The sequence below is a fragment of the Pectinophora gossypiella genome, chromosome 15 (assembly GCF_024362695.1).
Source record: "Pectinophora gossypiella chromosome 15, ilPecGoss1.1, whole genome shotgun sequence".
Lineage (NCBI taxonomy): Eukaryota > Metazoa > Arthropoda > Insecta > Lepidoptera > Gelechiidae > Pectinophora > Pectinophora gossypiella.
In genome coordinates this window covers 599,508-619,209 of record NC_065418.1, presented here as the reverse complement: position 1 = coordinate 619,209, position 19,702 = coordinate 599,508, and the positions used below count along the sequence as shown (strand labels likewise).

Below are 19,702 nucleotides of genomic sequence, written 5' to 3'. Positions count from 1 at the left end.
TACAAAAATACAAAAGAGTACAAGAGTAAGAGTACAAAAATTCTTCCATTTTAAAATTAGCAGTTGTCAAACATCCGTCGCTTTCCTTTTTGGCGAATAAGAAAATGACGGGTATAACTTAAATTAAAATTAGGAGGTGTCTGCAGGACTCGGGGCCAATGTTAACCTACTTAATAAAAAATAGACGTTATTACTTTGTTTATATTACGAAGGCTTCTAACAAGTGTCATGATCGCGTGCGCACCGTTCTTAGGTAGTGTGCACCGTCGTCGATTGATGTAATATTACACGTATCAATATCAGTACATCGTGGCGAATTCTCGAGACATGCCGTATTTGTCTGGTTTATCGGAACTTGTTTGACAACCGCTCGATTAATAATCCCTGTCGTCAATTGCTATATTTTATACCTACATATTCTTCGCCATATCCTCATGTGAACTGTCACAGTCATGTCAGTTTTGGACAACGAAAAACCTTTCTCTGCTCGTAAAATGATCAAGAAATATGTGTCAAAAGTGTTCAGTGTTAAAACTGTGAAACGACGACTGCCGATCCTGCAATGGTTGCCGACTTACAGTTTCGGTTTTTTCTTACAGGATGTGATAGCAGGGGTCACAGTTGGGCTGACAGCGATACCTCAAGGCATAGCCTATGCGGTGATCGCCGGGCTTTCGCCTGAATATGGGCTGTACGCTTCACTGACGTGTGGGTTCGTCTACGTCATCTTCGGTAGCTGCAAGGACATCACAGTGGGCCCGACAGCTATTTTAGCAGCAATGGTGGCTAAGTATGTCAAGAGCTACTCTCCTGACTTCGCAATATTAGCTGCATTCTTGTCAGGAGTCATCCAACTTGCACTGGGACTACTTCATTTGGGATTCCTTGTTGAATTCATATCGGAGCCAGTCATCAGCGGGTTTACAACGGCTGCTGCCTTACAAATAGCCGCTGCACAATTCAAATCGTACTTCGGTACCAAAGGATCATCAGGGAACTATTTCGCCGAATCAGTCTACAACTTCATCCAGAATATAACAACCGCTAAACTCTGGGATCCTATTTTAGCAACCGCAACAATTGTTATGTTGATACTGTTGAAGAAGCTTGGCGAAGGATGCAAAAGGACAGATGGATTTGTGAGATCGACTCGTTGGTTCGTTTCTATGGCTAGAAACGCCATTGTTGTCTTATTTGGAATGATAATAGCGTACATATTGAAAGTGACTACTGCCAACGAACCTTTGGAATTAATTGGCGATATCGGTAAAGGTCTACCGGAATTAAAACCGCCTCCTCTAAGTACAGTTGTTGGAAACGAAACTTTATATTTCACGGACATGCTGGATGTTTTGGGACCGCAATCAATAATCTTGCCCTTTGTGGGTATATTAGAATCTATAGCGATAGCGAAGGCTTTTGCTGGAGGGGCCCCAGTGGATGCAACTCAGGAGTTTATAGCTCTAGGACTATGTAATGTGGTAGGGTCCTTCGCAGCTAGTATGCCAGTAACAGGGTCGTTCACCAGGACGGCCGTCAACCACGCATCAGGAGTGCAAACCCAAGCAGGAGGCATATCAAAATGTCTTCTCCTCATCTTCGCTCTTAGCGTCATGGCACCGACATTCTACTTCATACCCAAGGCGTCGTTAGCTGGTTTGATTCTAATGGCAATGTACAACCTAGTGGACTTTGAAATATTCCCACGTTTATGGAAGAGTAGCAAAAAGGAACTCCTATTTCTAATAGTGACTATAATAATCTGTTTATTCTACGGCCTGGAATATGGGATACTGGCTGGTGGTTTACTAGAAGCACTGGTGCTACTTTATACGTCTTCTCGACCTACTTTGAAAGTTTTTAAAGTAGAAAATGATAGTGGAGATATTATTGTAATGTCATTGAGTGATAGAGTGTCGTACTCTGCAGCTGAGCATGTTCGCCGAGCGGTGATGAGAGCATTAGTTGAAGCTGGTAGTGACAGTGTCATAGTTATTGATGGAAGCAACCTACAACATATAGATTCGACAGCGGCATCGAATATACTCACCATAGTAAAAGAAAAGGAAGCAAATATGAAACAAGTGCTGTTTCTGAACTTTAATAAAGACGTGAAGACTATGTTTTTAGTGACAAATGATATGTGTCGTGACAAATTTGTGGAGTCTCCTAACGTGACGGAATTAATAGCGAGTTTTAGTAAGAATGTCTGAATGTCTACTTAGTCAAACTTCAAGGACGTTAATTGTAAAACTGAGAGCTTAGCCAAATTACGACAGTGAAAGTGGTATAAATGTATGGAAACGACATAAAGTGACATATCTCTTCCATTTACATTAAATATTGATTTATATTTGAATATTTAGATTGATTTTTATGACTGATACGTCACTTTATGTCAATGTTATATTTTTTGTCACTGTTACTGTCTGTAGGAGCAGATGTCTCTACACAGTGGATATAGTAAGTTAAAGTTCTTAAGTAAATTAGTTAAATGTTTTATGAGTTAGGAAAATAGAAATCAGACCGAGGGCGGGGAGCGGAGAGTTGCTGTTGTAAAAGTAAATTAATTAAAAAACCTTTATTTTATTAGAAAACTTATAAAAATAATTACATAAAAATAGTGAGTATTTTCTCATAAAACATTTCTAAGAGTATTTTAATTAGGTACCTACGTGTTCGAGATTTATCGGACAACACATCATTAGTCTTTCGTTTTTTAAAAACTTTTTGTGTTTCTTTTTGTTTATACATTGTTTTAAGTTTACGCGGTTATTATATTAAATTATCGCCGCGTCTGTCTTAGTAATGACCAAGTTATCTGGAGTCATGCCCTGGACATCTAGGTCGGGTATGTCAGTATGCAAGTTGTACTGTATCTCTGCATCAGCTGCGTTGTTGGTGAACTGGAAGCGGCAGCTCCTCTGCAGCTTCAGGATCTCACTCCTCGTCAGGAGGAGCAGGTAGCAGTCCAGCGCTGGAAGTGAATAACAATATGTTTAAACTTTATTTAGTTATTTACAATTGTCATTACAAATAATTCCAATTCGACTACGCAATGTTTTTCTTTTTGACCTGACTTATTGTAGACTCGCCACAAATGACATGAACAACTTGGCCGAACAAATGGGGAGCGCTGAGGGCTTTCACCCGGTACAAATTTAAAAACATCAGGATGCACATAACAACATAAACAGCCTATATTATGTTCCAGTGCTGGGCACAGGCCTCTCCGCAATCAATCGAAGAGTGTTTGGAGCATACAGCGCTGCTCCACTGCGGGTTCATGGATATGTTTTACGATTAATCAGCTGTGGTGCTGATCCGTATCGCAGTCTCTGACGGTCGAGCTTACTGTGTTAGTGATAATTGCACTATTTCTTTATTAATTAGTTAATTAACTGACCAATATTGACGCAGACTTCAGCGATTTCTTCAACTAGAAGGACAGTGATGCGGTAGTTGTGCAGCTCGGCAGCCGTGTCCGCCTGAGTGAGGGCGATCAGCTGTATCAGGAAGTACACAAGGAACAGCAGGAAGTACGCCACCACGCCCACGATGGTAGCGTAATAGAACACACGAAGAAGCTTGTAGTTTTTCTGGAACGGAAATTAAGCTCAAACTCAACAAACAGGCATCGAACCCAACACAAACATACAAGGTGTTAGTGACATCGTAACGAATACTGAGGGGGATGATTCAGACCATACATACATACATTGGCCTTATACGTCTGTTTAAGAATAGAATAGACCAGACCATGAATCTGAGTTAATATCAAGTGGAATTTTCCGTCGCAAAATTCAAATACAAATATACTTTATTGCAACAAAATATAAAGAAATAATTTCACAAGACTCTTAACTAGGTACAAGAAAAAAGGTTGATTTTTTTATTGTTTTTTTTTAATATTTTCAATTCTATACTTTTACGATGGAAAATTCTACTTGATATTAACTCTGAATAATGAGCTGAATCATCCCTCTCAGTATTCGTGACGATGTCACTTACTCCCCGTACAAGTACATACAGGTAGCCATACAAATAAGTATGGGTGTTAGTGACAACGTAACGGATACTGAGCGGGATGGTTCAGACCATGATTCTGAGTTGATTTCAAGTGGAATTTCCTGTCGAAAAATTCATGTAAATTTTTATGCTTTTTAAACTATTTTCTGTTCCATACTTTTGCTTGATATTAACTCAGAATCATGGTCTGAATAACTCCTCAAACTTTTCGTTACGATGTCACTAACACCCTGTATACATAATTACGTGTTGATAATAACAAATTAGTGTGATAAACATTGTAAAATGTCCGACATTTCTGAGAATGTTTTCATTGTTAGTGTGGAGATCAGTTCATAGTGTCATGTCATTAAACTCTCTTTTATCAAAGTCACTATCAGGAATTAATAGGTATATATATACCTACTTGTTACAGTTAATCATATTTTCCTGTTAAGATGAATTTCTGGAATTACTGTAGCTTAACATAACATGAGCTCACGACTGTATCCCAATGGGGTAAGCAGAGAGTTAGGCTGAGGCTTGAAGATGTACCTCAGTCCACCCCTCTGCTTACCGATATCAATATTATTATTTTATTTTTTATTTATTTATTACTTATAAAAATGCAATAGGTAAGTAACAGTAAAATCGAATACAAATCCATATTGTGATTCTCAAAATTTAGCCCCTAAGGGAAGAAACCTATCTTAGGTTACGTAGTGTCAGGGGCCTTTGGCGGTGCAATAGTAACCCTGATATCAGGGTTGATCAGGTTGATGACTTCACCTCAAGAGAAGAAGAATAAAATAGTCCTCACCGTGTGTGCGCCGACGATGAACACGATGTTAAAGGAGATGTCCAGTAGACACACGAAGATCACAAACACCCAAAACGCTATCAATTCTGGTATGTTGTGTCTCATGTTAAATGCTGCTATTAACACCACTAACAACAGTGACAGGCCAATTAGCTGAAAAACAAAAAGAATAATAATAAACAGCCTCACAGTTAGAGCGTTAGGCTCATGATCTGAAAGTCCGGGTACGATTCCCGATGGGGACATTGACAAAATCGTTTCCTTAGTCTGTCCTTTGTTTGATAAGGACATTGCAAACTTGAAGCATCTGCTTGTACGGTCACGAGCATTAATATGTATACACTTTGGTACCATGTCACATTAACTTTTTTGACAAATTGAACTGTAAGTCTCGCTAAATGTCAAATAATTATGTTAGTGCGACAGACTCCTAAAGTGGGTACATTATATTGCTCATGACTGTACGAAAAAGTAAGACGATTCCGTGCTTTGGAGGGCAAGTCGTTGGTCCCGGCTATTAACTGTAAAAAATAACTCCGACCCGCAACGGAGCAGCGTGGTGGAGTATGCTCCAGTTGATTTCTTTTCAATCTTTGAGAGCTAATTACTTAGTTTTATGCCCTTATTAAGGGTACTTTCTTGGATGTTTCTAAAAGCCTATTCAATGGATCAGTTTTTAGAAATACTTTCAGGGTCCATGACATGATGTTTATTATTCTTCGGCGAAATTTTAACAAGTGTAACAATTTTGGTCGAATTCTCACTTTGACTTCCAATATTATTTTTTTATCTTTGATTTGACTGTTTTTCTTTTTTCACCTAGCGGTACACATCCTTAGGCATAGTTATAAAGTAAAATAAAATAATTATTAAGAAAGGGATAGCGACAAAATGGTTATTTTTGAAGTAAGGTAGAAAATCTAGAAAAAAATGCAAAATGGGTCATATCTCCTAAACCGTAAATAATTGCTGAACATACATGGAAGTGTTTCTGGTAGCTAAAGAGCCCTCCTATCCAATTTTTTATTTTGAACGTGAAGTTCTGGGCCACCCTGTATACTAATGTCTTTATTACTCTGTCCAAAATGTGATGGATAATATGTATAATGACTTGACATTATCTATAATGTCTCTCGTCTAGTAGGTAGCTAGAAGAAATCTCTTTATTCAGAGATAAGTTTATGATAATACATACTCAATTAGTTAGATCCGTGCTTCGGAAGGCACGTTAAGCCGTTGGTTCCGGTTACTACTTACTGTTGTAAGTTAGTAGTCGTTACATGAGCCATGTCAGGAGCCTTTGGCGGTGCAATAGTAACCCTGACACCAGGGTTGATGGGGTTGGTGATCCACCTCACAACCCACACGATAGAAGAACAAGTTAGTTAGATATAATAATGGGTTCTAGTACTTACCAGTTTTAAGTAACCCCAGGCAAGCAATCCATATCGCAATGGAACACAGCAGCAGCATTTCTTAAATTCCGGCACTTCAAAACGCATTTTGTTATAACAATATAAAAAATTCAAGACAAGAACTAGATATCTTGTTAAATGTAAAGAAATATTTAAAACTGATATTTATTAGGTTACTATAACTTGCTCTTGTTAGGAGTAAAGCTTACCAAAGTTAAAAGATAACTGATGAGTTAATGTTGTTAATGTGTTATTTGCTGGTCACTTAGATAAGAGGCACGTACAGTACAGAGTACATTGTGTACTATAGCGATAACAAATACAGTTCGTAAAGGAATAACAATCATTATAATTGTGGTTATTAGTTAAAACTAGTATAATTGTTAGAAGCATGAAAGTAGGATTAATGAGGTCCTTGCGTAGCATATGAGGTGTTAAATTGAGTGATAAAGTGAGAAACAGCGAGATAAGAGGGAGATGTGGTGTAAAAGACGATTTAGTGACTAAGATCAACAAGGGAATATTAAGGTGGCTTGGACACGCAGAGCGGATGAAGATAATAGGATTACGGAAGCGAAGGTTGATGGTAGAGCTGGGAGGACGACCTAGAAGAACGTACATTGACTAAATTGGAGATGTTCTTAAGAAAGATTCAACACAATCTACTATTTGTAGTTAAGATTAGAATTTTGTAGTGAAGATTAGAATTAAATTTTATTATAATGTTTGATTATTTTATAAACCTGCAAAATTGTTCGTTCGATTTTGATGTATTTTTTGTATGTGTGATTGAGTGGGTCACAATAGAACCGGTAGGTGACGCTGCGATCGGGCAAGATCCGTATTCTCAGATATTAACTCTTCCTCCACTCAAATTCAAATTCAAAAATATCTTTATTCAGTAGGTAACATAGTTACACTTTGAATCGTCAATTTTTACATAACGAACGTCTCATCCGCCTAAAATTACTGCAGCTTCTCACAACCTGTATAGCCGGGGAAAAGAAGCTGCAAGAAAAACCTCGGCACAGGGCCCTAGACGTTCTTTAAAAAAATAGAAATAAACATAAAATATTGATATACAATTGAGTAATTTAGCTGCCTAATATCAGTTCTCAGACAGTTAATCCCATGCATTCATATCTTCTAAATAATCACTAACTTTATAATAACCTTTTTTGGAAAGTTTTTGTTTAACTACTGTCTTAAAGCAGTTGAAAGGTAAATTCTGAATGTCAATGGGAATCTTATTGTAAAAACGTATACATTGCCCCTTAAAAGATTTAGTCGAGTTGGGCTCAGCTGATCATTTATTTAAAGTTGACATTTACGCCCTCGAGTTGAGCACTTTACTCCCTGGAGTCGAGCACATTAATGCTCGATTCCAGGGAGTATATTTACTACGATTACCTACTGCCAAGCAGTACTGCCAATAAAATAATACGAAAATAATGACGTCATACCTCTACTCAACATCACTGGAGTAAACATGAGATAAGGTTGAGACGACGTCTAAGAAAACCGATTTCCAGCTGAGTTTGATTTCATCTAGTGTTGCCGAAAAATCGACAGTTTTACTATCGATAGTAAACAGCCAAAATCATCTACCCAACCGATAGGCCTATCGATAGTATCGATTAATTATGGTTTTAATTAAACTATCGATAGTTCGATCGAAAACTATCGATAGGGCGCTATCGAGCGGCAACACTAATTTCATCCTTAAGGTCGAATGTTTTGGCCGGGTCATTTATAAATAAATAAATCTACGTATTATGTACGTTATGGACTGTCATGGAAATCGAGCGAAGGAATGAACGGGAATGATTAAATGAAGAAACATGATTTTGATAACAAAATGCCGAATTTTATTTATATATTGGGTTCTTTCCCCTTTCGTCCTCTAGTGTGGCTACAGTAAAAAATATACTTAGTACTGTCATTAGTTTATATTTATATTTAGTACTCTAGTTATAGGCATCTAAGTATAAAATTGACATATTCATAATATTTAAACATATCTGTCATCTCGTCCGTACATATAGATCAATTGAAGAATATTTGGTATACTTCATAGTTTATATACTTAAGTTTATAAAAAATAAAAATAAAATGAAATAAAATGCATTTATTTCAGGTAGGTACCTATATTGTAAGATATAATTATGTCCCATATATTTAAATTAAAAGTTATTACAATGAAAAAAATAATAATAATGAAATAAAGTTAAAACAATAGCATGTTTCCACAAAACCACGAAGTGTACACGAGAGTTCTACGGTCACAATATCGTAACAAATTATATAAACCCTCATCGAGACTCAAACTTGTGGATAGAAATAGTTATATAATGTGCATAAATATATTTAATCATCTACCAGAACATTTAAAAAGTTTAAAATTTAAAGATTTTACAATTAAGTTAAAAGACTTGCTTGTGGAGAAATGCTTTTACAGCGTCAAAGAATATTTAGATTAAAAATTTTGATGTTTAATTTAGATTTCGATTTTTTTATTTTGGTGTTTTGTTATTTTAGTTTTAATATTTTATGAATATGGGTAGCTTAAGATATTTTATTAATTGTTATTTTATTATATAGGCAGTAGTTAACGTAATGTAACTTGTACCGTCCGTTCTTTCACTGTGTATGCTTGAAAAAGTAGAATTTGGTGATACTCTTTTTATGCACTGTAATCTGCAATGTACCTAACCTGAATTGATGCAATAAACGTTATTATTATTATTAAAAATTATTAAATTATAAAGAGCCATTTTTTATCTGTGGGTATGTTTCTACACAACATAATACATGTGTTTTTTTATGGTCCCTTAAACAGTACTTAAATGCGCAAATCTCTGGCCTATACCCTGTCTGGTTTATTAAGGAAAGGCCTGTGGCCAGGAGGGGGACGTATTAGGCTTTTGATGTAGGTAAGTACATTATTTAACATTAATTTCAACAATTGGCTTAGTGTCCGGGACGAATTGTAGTGGTTCCTCTGTGGTACCGAAACACTTGCAGAGTGAATGGAAGTCGATCGGATGCTCCAAGTGGATGAGCTCACTCCTGACCAGCAGCAGAAGGTAGAAGTAGACACCTGGAAACGGAGAAATAAATAGAATATACATAACATAGCATCACGTCGTGTGGTTGAGCGTTGGGCTCACGATCCGGAGGTCCCGGGTTCGATTCCCGGTGGGGACATACCACAAAAATTACTTTGTGGTCCCTAGTTTGGTTAGGATATTACAGGCTGATCACCTGATTGTCCAAAAAGTAAGATGATCCGTGCTTCGAACGGCACGTTAAGCCGTTGGTCGCGGTTACTACTTGCTGATGTACGTAAGTAATCGTTACATGAGCCATGTCAGGGGCCTTTAGCGGCGCAATAGTAACCCTGAAACCAGGGTTGATGAGGTTGGTGCTCCACCTCACAACCCACATGATAGAAGATGACGTTTATATCCCCAAAGGGTAGACAGAGGTGTATAGCGTACACACCAATTAGGCTAGGTAAGCGTCATCCACCCTAGACCATATCGTCACTTACCATCAGGTGAGATTGTGGTCACACGCGAGTCTATAATATTTAAAATATATATATAGGTATTTGAAATGTCACCACTTTTCCTCGGCAATACTGTCTATGTCTCATCATCATCATCATCATCAGCCCATTAACGTCCCCACTGCAGGGGCACGGGCCTTCCCTATGGATGGATAGGGAGATCGGGCCTTAAACCATCACGCGGGCCCAGTGCGGATTGGTGGTTATTAACGACTGCTAATGGAGCCGGGACCAACGGCTTAACGTGCCTTCCGAAGCACGGAGGAGCTCGAGATGAAAACTTTTTATTTTTGTGGTCACCCATCCTATGACCGGCCTTTGCGAAAGTTGCTTAACTTCAACAATCGCAGACCGAGCGCGTTTACCGCTGCGCCACCGAGCTCCTCTATGTCTATACATAGGTACAATATACAGGGTGTTAGTGACATCGTAACGAATACTAAGGGGGGTGATTCAGACCATGATTCTGGGTTAATATCAAGTGGAATTTTCTATCGTTTTCATGACTTTTTTTGTTTTTTAAATGATTTTCCGTTCCATATTTTTGCGACGGAAAATTCCACTTGATATCAACTCAGAATCATAGCCTGAATCATCCCTCAAAGTTGTCGTTACGATGTGTTGCAATAGTTTTAGGCTGATTAGACCTTCGTTATGCAAAAAATGACTGAATTGCCCACTGAGTAAAGATATTTTTGAGTAGTTCATGCGTCCGGCCAAGTAGTTAATGCCATTTACGGCAAATCCACAATAAGTTACGTGAATCTTCTAGAAAAGATTCTGAAAAGCGTGATAAAGCTTCTTACCCAAAACAAGGACCCCACAGGCTTGGTTGTCCATCAGGAGGTAGTACCACCAGCGGTCGAGGTTCCTGTAGTACCAGTAGTCGCTGACGACGAACAACTTCATCAGGAAGCTTAGCACCAGCAGACCAGCGAACACCATCACCCTGGCTTTTAGGTAGTGATACACCACTTCCAAAAAATTCGCCTTTTTCTGAAATTTGCGGGGGAATGTGTTTACAACGTTTATTTCTTGAGGACGAACCGCATAAACTATCACATTGGTGTAACGTAAAGCTCGGTGAGGTGTAGGTACTTAGTTCATCTTGCGGATAACATAACTTAAGCTCCTTAAGGGATTTTCCAATCGATGTTCCCCAAACACACGACAGATGGCGTTGTTTACTTTAACGTGATCATTTCCTATTTTCTCATTGCTGGGGTACGTAATTATTCTTAAAAATGTAATGTAATGGCAGAAGCATATATAAAACTAATTGTTGCTTTATATTTAATATTTAAAAGCGCAGATAATAAAACTAAAACTACATGGTCAGTGATTAATATTGAAACTTGTAAAGCAAAACCCCGAGATAATGAATTTGTGCTTAACACACCTCGTGGTCTTACTAAGTCTGATGCAGAAGTTGCGCAAGAATTTTTAGATTACTTTAGTAATATTCCAATTGAAACTACAAAATCTCTTAACTCTTCTTCGCTACTTTCAGCTCAGATACTTAAGAAAAATGTGCCTCTCTGTGAATTAGAATTTAAGTTTAAGTATATAACTCCGCACACTATTGTAAAAACCTTTAGAGAAATCAAAGTAAAAAAAACAGAGGACTTGTTTGGGATGAGTGTGAAAGCCTTTACAGCCGTCATTGATACACTAGCTTCATATCTAGCTGTTACTTTCAATATGTGTATTGACAAGGGTATGTTTCCTGATTTGATGAAGCAAAGTAAAATTGTACCGTTATATAAATCCGGTGACAAAAAAGATCCTGGAAATTATAGACCTGTTGCTATATTACCCGTTTTTAGTAAAATTTTCGAAAAAATTGTACTGCATCAATTGCTCTTACATTTTAACCAAACTAAGGTGCTACACGAGCAACAGTTTGGTTTCACAAAGGGTCGTTCGACAAGTGACGCGGGAGTTGCTCTCATGAGACATATCTTCGCAGCCTGGGAGCAACGCCAAGATGCTATAGGAGTTTTTTGCGACCTCTCAAAAGCTTTTGACTGTGTGGATCATGAAACTTTGCTTCTCAAATTAGAACACTACGGTATTAAAAGTAAAGAATTGGAATTTATGCGATCTTATTTGTCTGGTAGATCACAAAAGGTTCAAATAAATAATACAGAATCTTTCGGCTCTGAAGTCAAGATAGGTGTTCCGTAGGGCTCCATTCTCGGGCCATTTTTGTTTTTAGTTTATGTTAATGACTTGGCCCATATGGTGGAGGGTCAGAACTTGTCAAATATCGTACTTTTTGCGGACGATACTTCCCTTATTTTTAAAACAGACAGACGAAAGCCCAACAATGACCATATAAATCACGCCCTTGGCCAGATCCACCACTGGTTTACAATAAATAACCTAGTTTTGAATGGAAAGAAAACAAAATGTATTAAATTCAGTTTACCTAACGTAAATTCTGCTGATTGTGATATACTTCTAAATAACCAGAAACTAGACTTTGTTAAAAATACAGTTTTTCTGGGATTAAATATTGATGATAGACTCAAATGGGACACACATATTAAATCATTATCAGGTAGACTTAGCTCAGCTGCATTTGCAGTCAAAAGGATTAGAGAACTGACTGACGTGACGACTGCAAGATTGGTATATTTTAGCTACTTCCATAGTATTATGTCGTATGGTATTTTGCTTTGGGGTAGAGCAGCTGATATTGAAACCGTTTTCATTCTACAAAAAAGGGCAATCAGATCTATCTACAAACTGAGATGCCGCGATTCTCTCAGAGAATTTTTTAAAGAGATTTCCATTATGACTGTACCTTGTCAATACATATATATGAACATTATGTATGTTAGGAAAAATTTACACTTATATTTAAGAAACTGTGATAAGCACAAATACAACCTAAGGAATAAGAACAAATTAGCAGTTCCTAGTTCCAGACTATCCAAAATTAGCACATCATTTGTAGCGCTGTGTGTGCGATACTATAATAAGATACCAGAAGATGTACTAGGCCTTTCGGGAAATATGTTTAAGAATGTTATAAAAACTACTTTAATCAGTAAAGCTTATTATAAAGTAGGAGACTATCTTAAGGATAATAATATTAAATGGATTACTTCAGCTCAACACAAAAAAGACAAGAATGTTTGCAATAAAAACTTGGCCCTAAAATACTGAATTTGAAATAACTTTGTAAGTGGATTAAAAAGGATTGTGAAACACTTGATGATATTTGAACAGTAGAGTACTTTTTCTTTTTATATCCAGGCGGAGGATTTTTGAGCTTCTTTTTATAAGTGGTGCATGCTCGCCTCGAAATGTTCGTGTACGCGGTGGCGTCCGGAAGTCGGGTCGCACCTTTCCCTCAAAAATGTGCGAAGGGAGCGATGGCTGGCTTTCGCGTCAACTCGTGATCGGGTGCTGCGTATGTGGACAGGCCTGCTTCTGACAGGGAGCTCATAAAACACTGTTTCTGTGATAAAGTCACATAAACTCTTTATGTTTCACTTTCCTTCCACCGACTGTAATTGGAATACCATTGTATTTAAGTCTATAAATTATGTAATACAAACTGGATTAAAAGAAAAGAAAGGAAAACATGAAACAGTAGGACTAGGGCCCTGTGCTGGGAGGTTTTCTGGCCACGTCTTTCCCTCAGCGTTACAGATTCCGATGTGGTAGTAGTTTTACAGCTAGTTACATAATATGTAATTTAATTATGTCTGACGTTCAAAAAGCGCTAACTTTGTAAGCCAATTTTGAAAAATAAATATTTTTGAATTTTTTTTTTGAATTTTTTTTGGATCACATTATGCACTTACTAATGTAAGTAAGTAGTCGTTACATGAGTCGTGTGAGGGGCCTTTGGCGGCTCAATATTAACGCTGACACAAGGGTTGATGAGGTAAGTAATCCACCTCATAACCCACACGATTAGAAAACATTTTTTTTGGTAGGTGTCTGTCTCTCATGCACTCTTTCTGTCCTGCCGTCAGAAGCACTACGCTAGAAATCGAGAACTGTAGTTACCTTCTGAGCTCCCATGATCAGGAAGAGAGAAGAGATGGTGTCAAGCAGGTTTATAATCATCATGAGCACAAAGAAGATGATTATCTGTACCAGCGTGAAGCCATGATTGTGCGGTGCGTAGTCAGCAAACCTCATGATTGCCGACCAAGTGATGGCGATCACGGCTACCTGGAAGTAAAACCATTTTCTTTTTATCAACCTACCAGACTTTGTACAAAAAACATCACAGAAGGAAAGAGAGGAAGGGGAACACCAGAAGAGCTTACATGGAACATATTAAAGAAAAAGTTAACGTCGTGTCTTATAGGGAAGTCAAGGAATTGGCCTTCGATAGACTGGAATGGAAAATACTGCACCGACAAGAGCGTGGCTCTTAAATTGATGATGATGACCAGACATTGTGATGCCGGATAGCAATGGATGAGTATTGTACAGGACCGGAAAGGATGGCTGTACTGTATTCATGTGTTAATGTCTGATTGTTTAAATGTAGTTCTGTGCAATAAAGTATATTTGATTTGATTTGATGGCGTGAAAGAGAGGAGGCCTTTACCCAGCAGTGGGTGGATATAGGCTGAGTAGATATATCTATATCTAGAATATAGTCGTTAAATTCAGTTATTATTATTACGTTCAAAGACTTTTTCACCTGTTTATGAACATGGTGTGACGAATGCTGATAAGTGACGCGCATATATTATTCTATCGTTATCGTGACAAACTTATCGTAATTTATTATCATAGGTTATCGTAATTATCATAGTTCGTTTGCAAAAATACTCTTACTGATGGAAATCAATATAAAAAAAACAAAATCATAGTTCTAGAAAGAACAAAGAGAGACTATAGTCTTCTTCTTCTCTCGTCTAGGTTGTGAAGTGGAGTACCAACTTCATCAACCCTGGTGTCAGGGTTATTATTGAGCCGGCAAAGGCCCCTGACATGACTCAGGAAGTATCAAAAAAGGACCAAGGCCGAAGTACTCTTTATCGGCGAGCATGCATGCAGATTTTTATGAGAGTGAAAAAAGGGAACTGCACACCACTTTTGCAGGATCGTGGTCATCAGTAGTAGCTGCCTACCCCAATGGGAAATAGGCGTGTACATATTTGAAACACGCAACTGACAATCACTAAAATGGTCTAGTTAACTGTTAAATTAGGAACGTCCTTCATGATTTCACAGCCTCCGTGGTCTAGTGGTTAGAGCGTTAGAATCACGATCTGGAGGTCCGGGTTCGATTCCCGATGGGGACATTGTCGAAATCACTTTGTGAGACTGTCCTTTGTTTGGTAAGGACTTTTCAGGCTTGAATCACCTGATTGTCCGAAAAAGTAAGATGATTCCGTGCTTCGGAGGGCACGTTAAGCCTCCACCAACCCGCAGTGGAGCAGCGTGGTGGAGTATGCTCCATACCCCCTCGGGTTGCTTGACGGGAGGCCTGTGCCCAGCAGTGGGACGTATATAGGCTGTTTATGTATGTATGTGTCCTTCGTAATTTATCATCTGACGCTAATACCAAAAGTGGCTGCTGGCTATACCCACTAAATTAAGAATAAGAATATTTTTTTTTATTATTTTTTTAATCAGATATATATTTTTTTTTTTTTTCAGAAATAATGTAGGAATTCCATTAGGCAATGACTTTGTTTTTAAATATAGGCTCGAGTTGGATCACCTTGTCCTTCCTTGAGAAGTTGGGAAATCCCACAAAGTAAAAAGTTAACAGGAAAGTGTTTAAGTATTCTGCTAAATTAACACAGTACTTTTTGCTAAAAATTTCGGCAATATAGTCAAACTACTTATATAATATTTTATTTCACACTAATTGTTATATATATGTATTATATTTTATATTATTAAATATAAAACTTTAGTTATATTAATATAGGTAAATTATTTTTAAGTTAGAAACAATTTTTTCGTCGCAATCAAACTGCTCCGCAGTATAGAATATAAGGAACCTTTATGCAATGTGAAATTAAAAAAAAAACACAAAAGACATACGTAAAAACAACAAAGAAATTGTGTAAAAACTCCTTACCAACTGTAAATATCCGCATGCTATGAGGCCTTGCCTTAAAGGCAGACAGAGCAGAAATTTATTCAACACTGGCCAATCTATTTGAAGATTTTGGTCTTTAACATTTGGTAACTTCATTTTGAATAACAAATTATTAGTTTTCCATGAAAAACAACAACTAAAGAACTATACGCGTGTCACTTTAAGTGAGACAGCTAGCAAAGAGTGAAGCAAAGACAATAATAAAACATTCACTACATTGAGTGAGTGAATGAGTGAGTGAACGGTGTATAGGTCAGATAAGGCTAACCGCCCAATAAACGGTTCGCGATTCGGCGATACTAATATATCGCTTTACAGCGAACGAATAGAGACTATTCGCTATAAAGCAGCGATGTTTTTCAGACAAACAAAATTTACTACTTTTATATTAAGTATAATAATATAGTGATGCTAATTCCCGCAGACGCCATCTAATTTTATTTTAAGTTATATCTGTCATTTTCTTACCCACCGAAAAGGAAAGGGACGGATGATTGACAGCTCTTAATTTTAGAAAGAATGAGTAAATGAATGGATAACCCGGGCGAATCAAAAAGGTATCTCACTGGTATGCAAACCGTTTAACGTGTGCTGTCAACATAATTCTGTCGGGTTATTGGCCAGTGTAAAATTTTTAGACTCTTATGCTTTTTGCGAAAGGATATTTTTATGTTAGTTAACTTTTTAATTTATTTTTTTTTATTTTTCGTGTTTTCATGTTATTTATAGTCTTATGTTTATTTTTCAATCTTTGATAATCTTGTATATTAGTTTAGGTATGCATTGTTTTCTCGTCATGCAGCGCAATAGGATACACTGTAATGCTATATATACAATAGATTAGTAATATATTAATAGCATACTGTGGAAGATCGCCCTTCACGAACAGATAAGACGTAGTACGACCATCCAATATAAGTTGACACGCAATGGCGTCGCTGCTTCCAAACAATGTCAATAGGATGACAAAACATTCTATAGTGGTCACAATATAGTTCTATATTTAGCCGTAGACCAATGTAAAATGGTGCGCTTGGCATTGGAACCATAATAACAAACCTATCGTTTACTATAACGTCCATTGATTGCTTTGAACACAGAATAAAGAATAATACCGCGAATAAAACAAGCAATGTACCCATTTTTTTACGGTTTCCCAAGATACAGGCTCCGCCTAGTTTGGGAACCTCTGTTCATTTGGATATATTTTTAATATAAGTACTCATCCTATTTTATGTGCCTCATTTGTATTGTTTTCTGGTAATAAAAACATTTTTCATTTTCATTTCAATGTAATTTATTGTTATTAAAGTGATGTAATATTTGTTTATAAAGTATTACCTAAATTGTTGTGGTAATATTTACTGTTGAAGATCACAAAAAATATTTACTTATCTACTTTATATTAAAAGCCTGAACCAATTGTTTACGCAAACCATTGACACTTGTGATTGCTTTAAGGTTTATGTCAGGCGTTCATATATGTGTCCAGGAAGGGCGTTTCCCTTTTTTTTTATTACAAGCTGAACTGTCAACAATCAACATCGTTTTTCATTTAATCCCGATTAATTCCTATTCATTTACCTATGCCATAGAATGAGAATAATACTACGTCCTATGCGTTGCAATGGTGCCCATTCGGGCGCACACAAACTTAACCTAATATTACTTTGACAGCTCTCAAATTAGTGCCGTCCTTCACTTACAATACGTGCAAGAAAGAGATGCAGATAGTTTTAGTCAATTTAAGTTAAAATTAAGTTGGTGGTTGGCCGAATCGACACCAATATCTTGGTGGTGGCAGTCAAGTTGGTCCCCGTTGGCGATACTTTGATGGAAATCAACATACATACATATATTCACGCCTATTTCCCACCACCCAACGGGGTAAGCAGAGACTATGGACTCTTGGATTCCATCAACATTTATAAATTATTACTTAGTATTTAGAATAAGTTTTTATTTATTTAACTATCTGTTACGAATACATTTCGTAGTGCATTTTATATTGTTTACAATATTCTTGTAGAGCTTGTATTCCTCTTTTTAGTGTGCAGTCGAGTTTTTTGTATTTTTTTATAATAATTACATTTTTATTTAAACTTTTTTTTTCTGTAGCCTAATCAATGTCCCACTGCTGGGCAAAGGCCTCCCCCTACTCTTTCCAACCCTCTCTGTCCCGGGCATCGTTCCGCCAGGTGTGCCGGAAGGCGTCCTGCTCGTCCCTCCACCGTCGTCGTGGTCTACCTCGACGTCGACGACCCTGTGGGGACCAATCAGTTGTAATTTTGGCCCACTTAAACTAAAAACTAAACTTAAAATTAAACTTAAACTAAACTTAAAACTAAACTTTAAACTTTTTAGTTGTTTTAATTTACCGCATGTAGATTATTATATAACTAAGTAAGTTAGTTAGTTAGTTAGGAGTCCTAGTACGGCTTTGAAATTGACTACTCTGGGCGCCATCCCACTTGCGTCAGACAGAGTACTGCGGGGCGGAAGGCAAGAGGGAAACCACTGCCCTATTTTTCCCTAAAAAAGTAGCATGGAGAATGCTACACCGACAAGAGCGTGGCTCTTGAATTAGTGATGATGATATAAGTTACCAGTCTTTTCTAGTAACTATTTTTTTACTGCTCCTGCCCTCTGGTGTCGAATAGCGCAATCAATGAGTGAGCGAGTGGAAGATATAAATAGAGCAGGGCAGACGTATATTGACAACTGACAGCAATCTTTCTCTTCTTCTCAACAGGTGGCGTTAACAAATTCTTTATCAATAATTGTAAATATGTACTTATTAGGCAGCTAAATTACTCAATTGTATAACAATATTTTATATTTTTTTTTTTTAAAGAATGTCTAACGCCCTGTGCCGAGGTTTTTCTTGCAGCTTCTTTTCCCCGGCTATACAGGTTGTGAGAAGCTGCAGTAGTTTTAGGCGGATGAGACGTTCGTTATGTAAAAATTGACGATTCAAAGTGTAAACTATGGTACTGTTGACGACAGATCGACATGGCAATCGGGGCATGAGGTCAGCCGCGGAGGCGGGGTCGCCCCGCACACCCGCACAGTCCCCGCGGCGTCTTAACCTTAGTGTCACACGAGTCCGTATCGACCGCGTTTATCGATTATAATCTCGCTCACATAATTTATTACTATTGTGTTTTAAAAATGGCTACGGTTGCATCTTCGTCGCGTGTTCAAGCAAAAAAACCAATAATTCACTCTCAAGCTCGAGAACTAGCTAGAAAAGTGTTAGAAAATTGTGACATTGAACGGAAAAATAATTGAACTGGAGCAATTTCGAAAAACATGTCCAGAACCTTGAAAATAAATATTGGGAAAAAGACATGGGAATGGAAAATGAAATGGAAGATTTTATTATAAAAGTCGGAGATACCAGTGACGAAGATTCTTTAAGTTTTTGTAGCGATACGTTAGATGATTCAGATGAATAAATATTAACTTAAATGAAAACGTGGTATCATTTTATTCACATTTTGTGACATACATAATAAAAATATATCGATATTGAAAACGTCACGTCACTAGAGAATTGCCATGTCGACCTGTCGTCTACTATACCTACTGAATAAAGATATTTTTGAATTTGAGTTTGAATACAAATAATATCCTGTTGGACTTTCACTCCCGTGATCAAGACGAATCTAACGATACCTCATACATAAAAAGCCACAAAGAAACAGACATACATACATACACTCGAAAAACACCCTCCTTCTTTGGCAATCGGATAAAAGTCATGCGGAAAGCTAGAATTAAATAAAATACATTAA

General features: G+C 37.3%; 3 protein-coding genes across 3 annotated transcripts; 1 reads left to right on the top strand and 2 right to left on the bottom strand.

The window, feature by feature from the left end:
* Positions 1 to 322: 322 nt before the first annotated feature.
* LOC126373112 (sodium-independent sulfate anion transporter-like) lies at positions 323 to 3,054 on the top strand. The gene has a single exon (XM_050019116.1). The coding sequence runs from the start codon at positions 453 to 455 to the stop codon at positions 2,211 to 2,213; it is 1,761 nt and encodes a 586-aa protein (XP_049875073.1). The 5' UTR covers positions 323 to 452; the 3' UTR covers positions 2,214 to 3,054.
* LOC126373208 (uncharacterized) lies at positions 2,567 to 6,477 on the bottom strand. The gene is made up of 4 exons (XM_050019261.1): positions 6,244 to 6,477; positions 4,829 to 4,981; positions 3,407 to 3,599; positions 2,567 to 2,977 (listed from the first exon to the last, which is right to left on the bottom strand). Exons 1-4 carry the CDS (start codon positions 6,328 to 6,330, stop codon positions 2,781 to 2,783), a joined length of 630 nt encoding a protein of 209 aa, XP_049875218.1. The 5' UTR covers positions 6,331 to 6,477; the 3' UTR covers positions 2,567 to 2,780.
* A 1,879-nt stretch (positions 6,478 to 8,356) lies between these two features.
* LOC126373207 (uncharacterized) lies at positions 8,357 to 16,104 on the bottom strand. Its single transcript, XM_050019260.1, has 4 exons — positions 15,885 to 16,104; positions 13,841 to 14,008; positions 10,621 to 10,810; positions 8,357 to 9,343 (listed from the first exon to the last, which is right to left on the bottom strand). The coding sequence occupies exons 1-4, from the start codon at positions 15,999 to 16,001 to the stop codon at positions 9,186 to 9,188; spliced, it is 633 nt and encodes a 210-aa protein (XP_049875217.1). The 5' UTR covers positions 16,002 to 16,104; the 3' UTR covers positions 8,357 to 9,185.
* Between the last annotated feature and the right edge of the window lie 3,598 nt (positions 16,105 to 19,702).

Bases quoted from the DNA above. Each gene is read 5' to 3' on its own strand.
- LOC126373208 (XM_050019261.1), bottom strand. From the start codon at position 6,330: ATGCGTTTTGAAGTGCCGGAATTTAAGAAATGCTGCTGCTGTGTTCCA. The intron at 3,600-4,828 runs GTGAGGACTATT...TTTCCGTTCCAG, and splicing joins TCATCGTCGGCGCACACACG to AAAAACTACAAGCTTCTTCG. The intron at 2,978-3,406 runs GTCAGTTAATTA...ATTCACTTCCAG, and splicing joins TGAAGTCTGCGTCAATATTG to CGCTGGACTGCTACCTGCTC.
- LOC126373207 (XM_050019260.1), bottom strand. From the start codon at position 16,001: ATGAAGTTACCAAATGTTAAAGACCAAAATCTTCAAATAGATTGGCCA. The intron at 14,009-15,884 runs GTAAGGAGTTTT...TTTTACTTCCAG, and splicing joins CATGCGGATATTTACAGTTG to GTAGCCGTGATCGCCATCAC. The intron at 10,811-13,840 runs GTAACTACAGTT...CGCAAATTTCAG, and splicing joins TGATCATGGGAGCTCAGAAG to AAAAAGGCGAATTTTTTGGA.
- LOC126373112 (XM_050019116.1), top strand. From the start codon at position 453: ATGTCAGTTTTGGACAACGAAAAACCTTTCTCTGCTCGTAAAATGATC.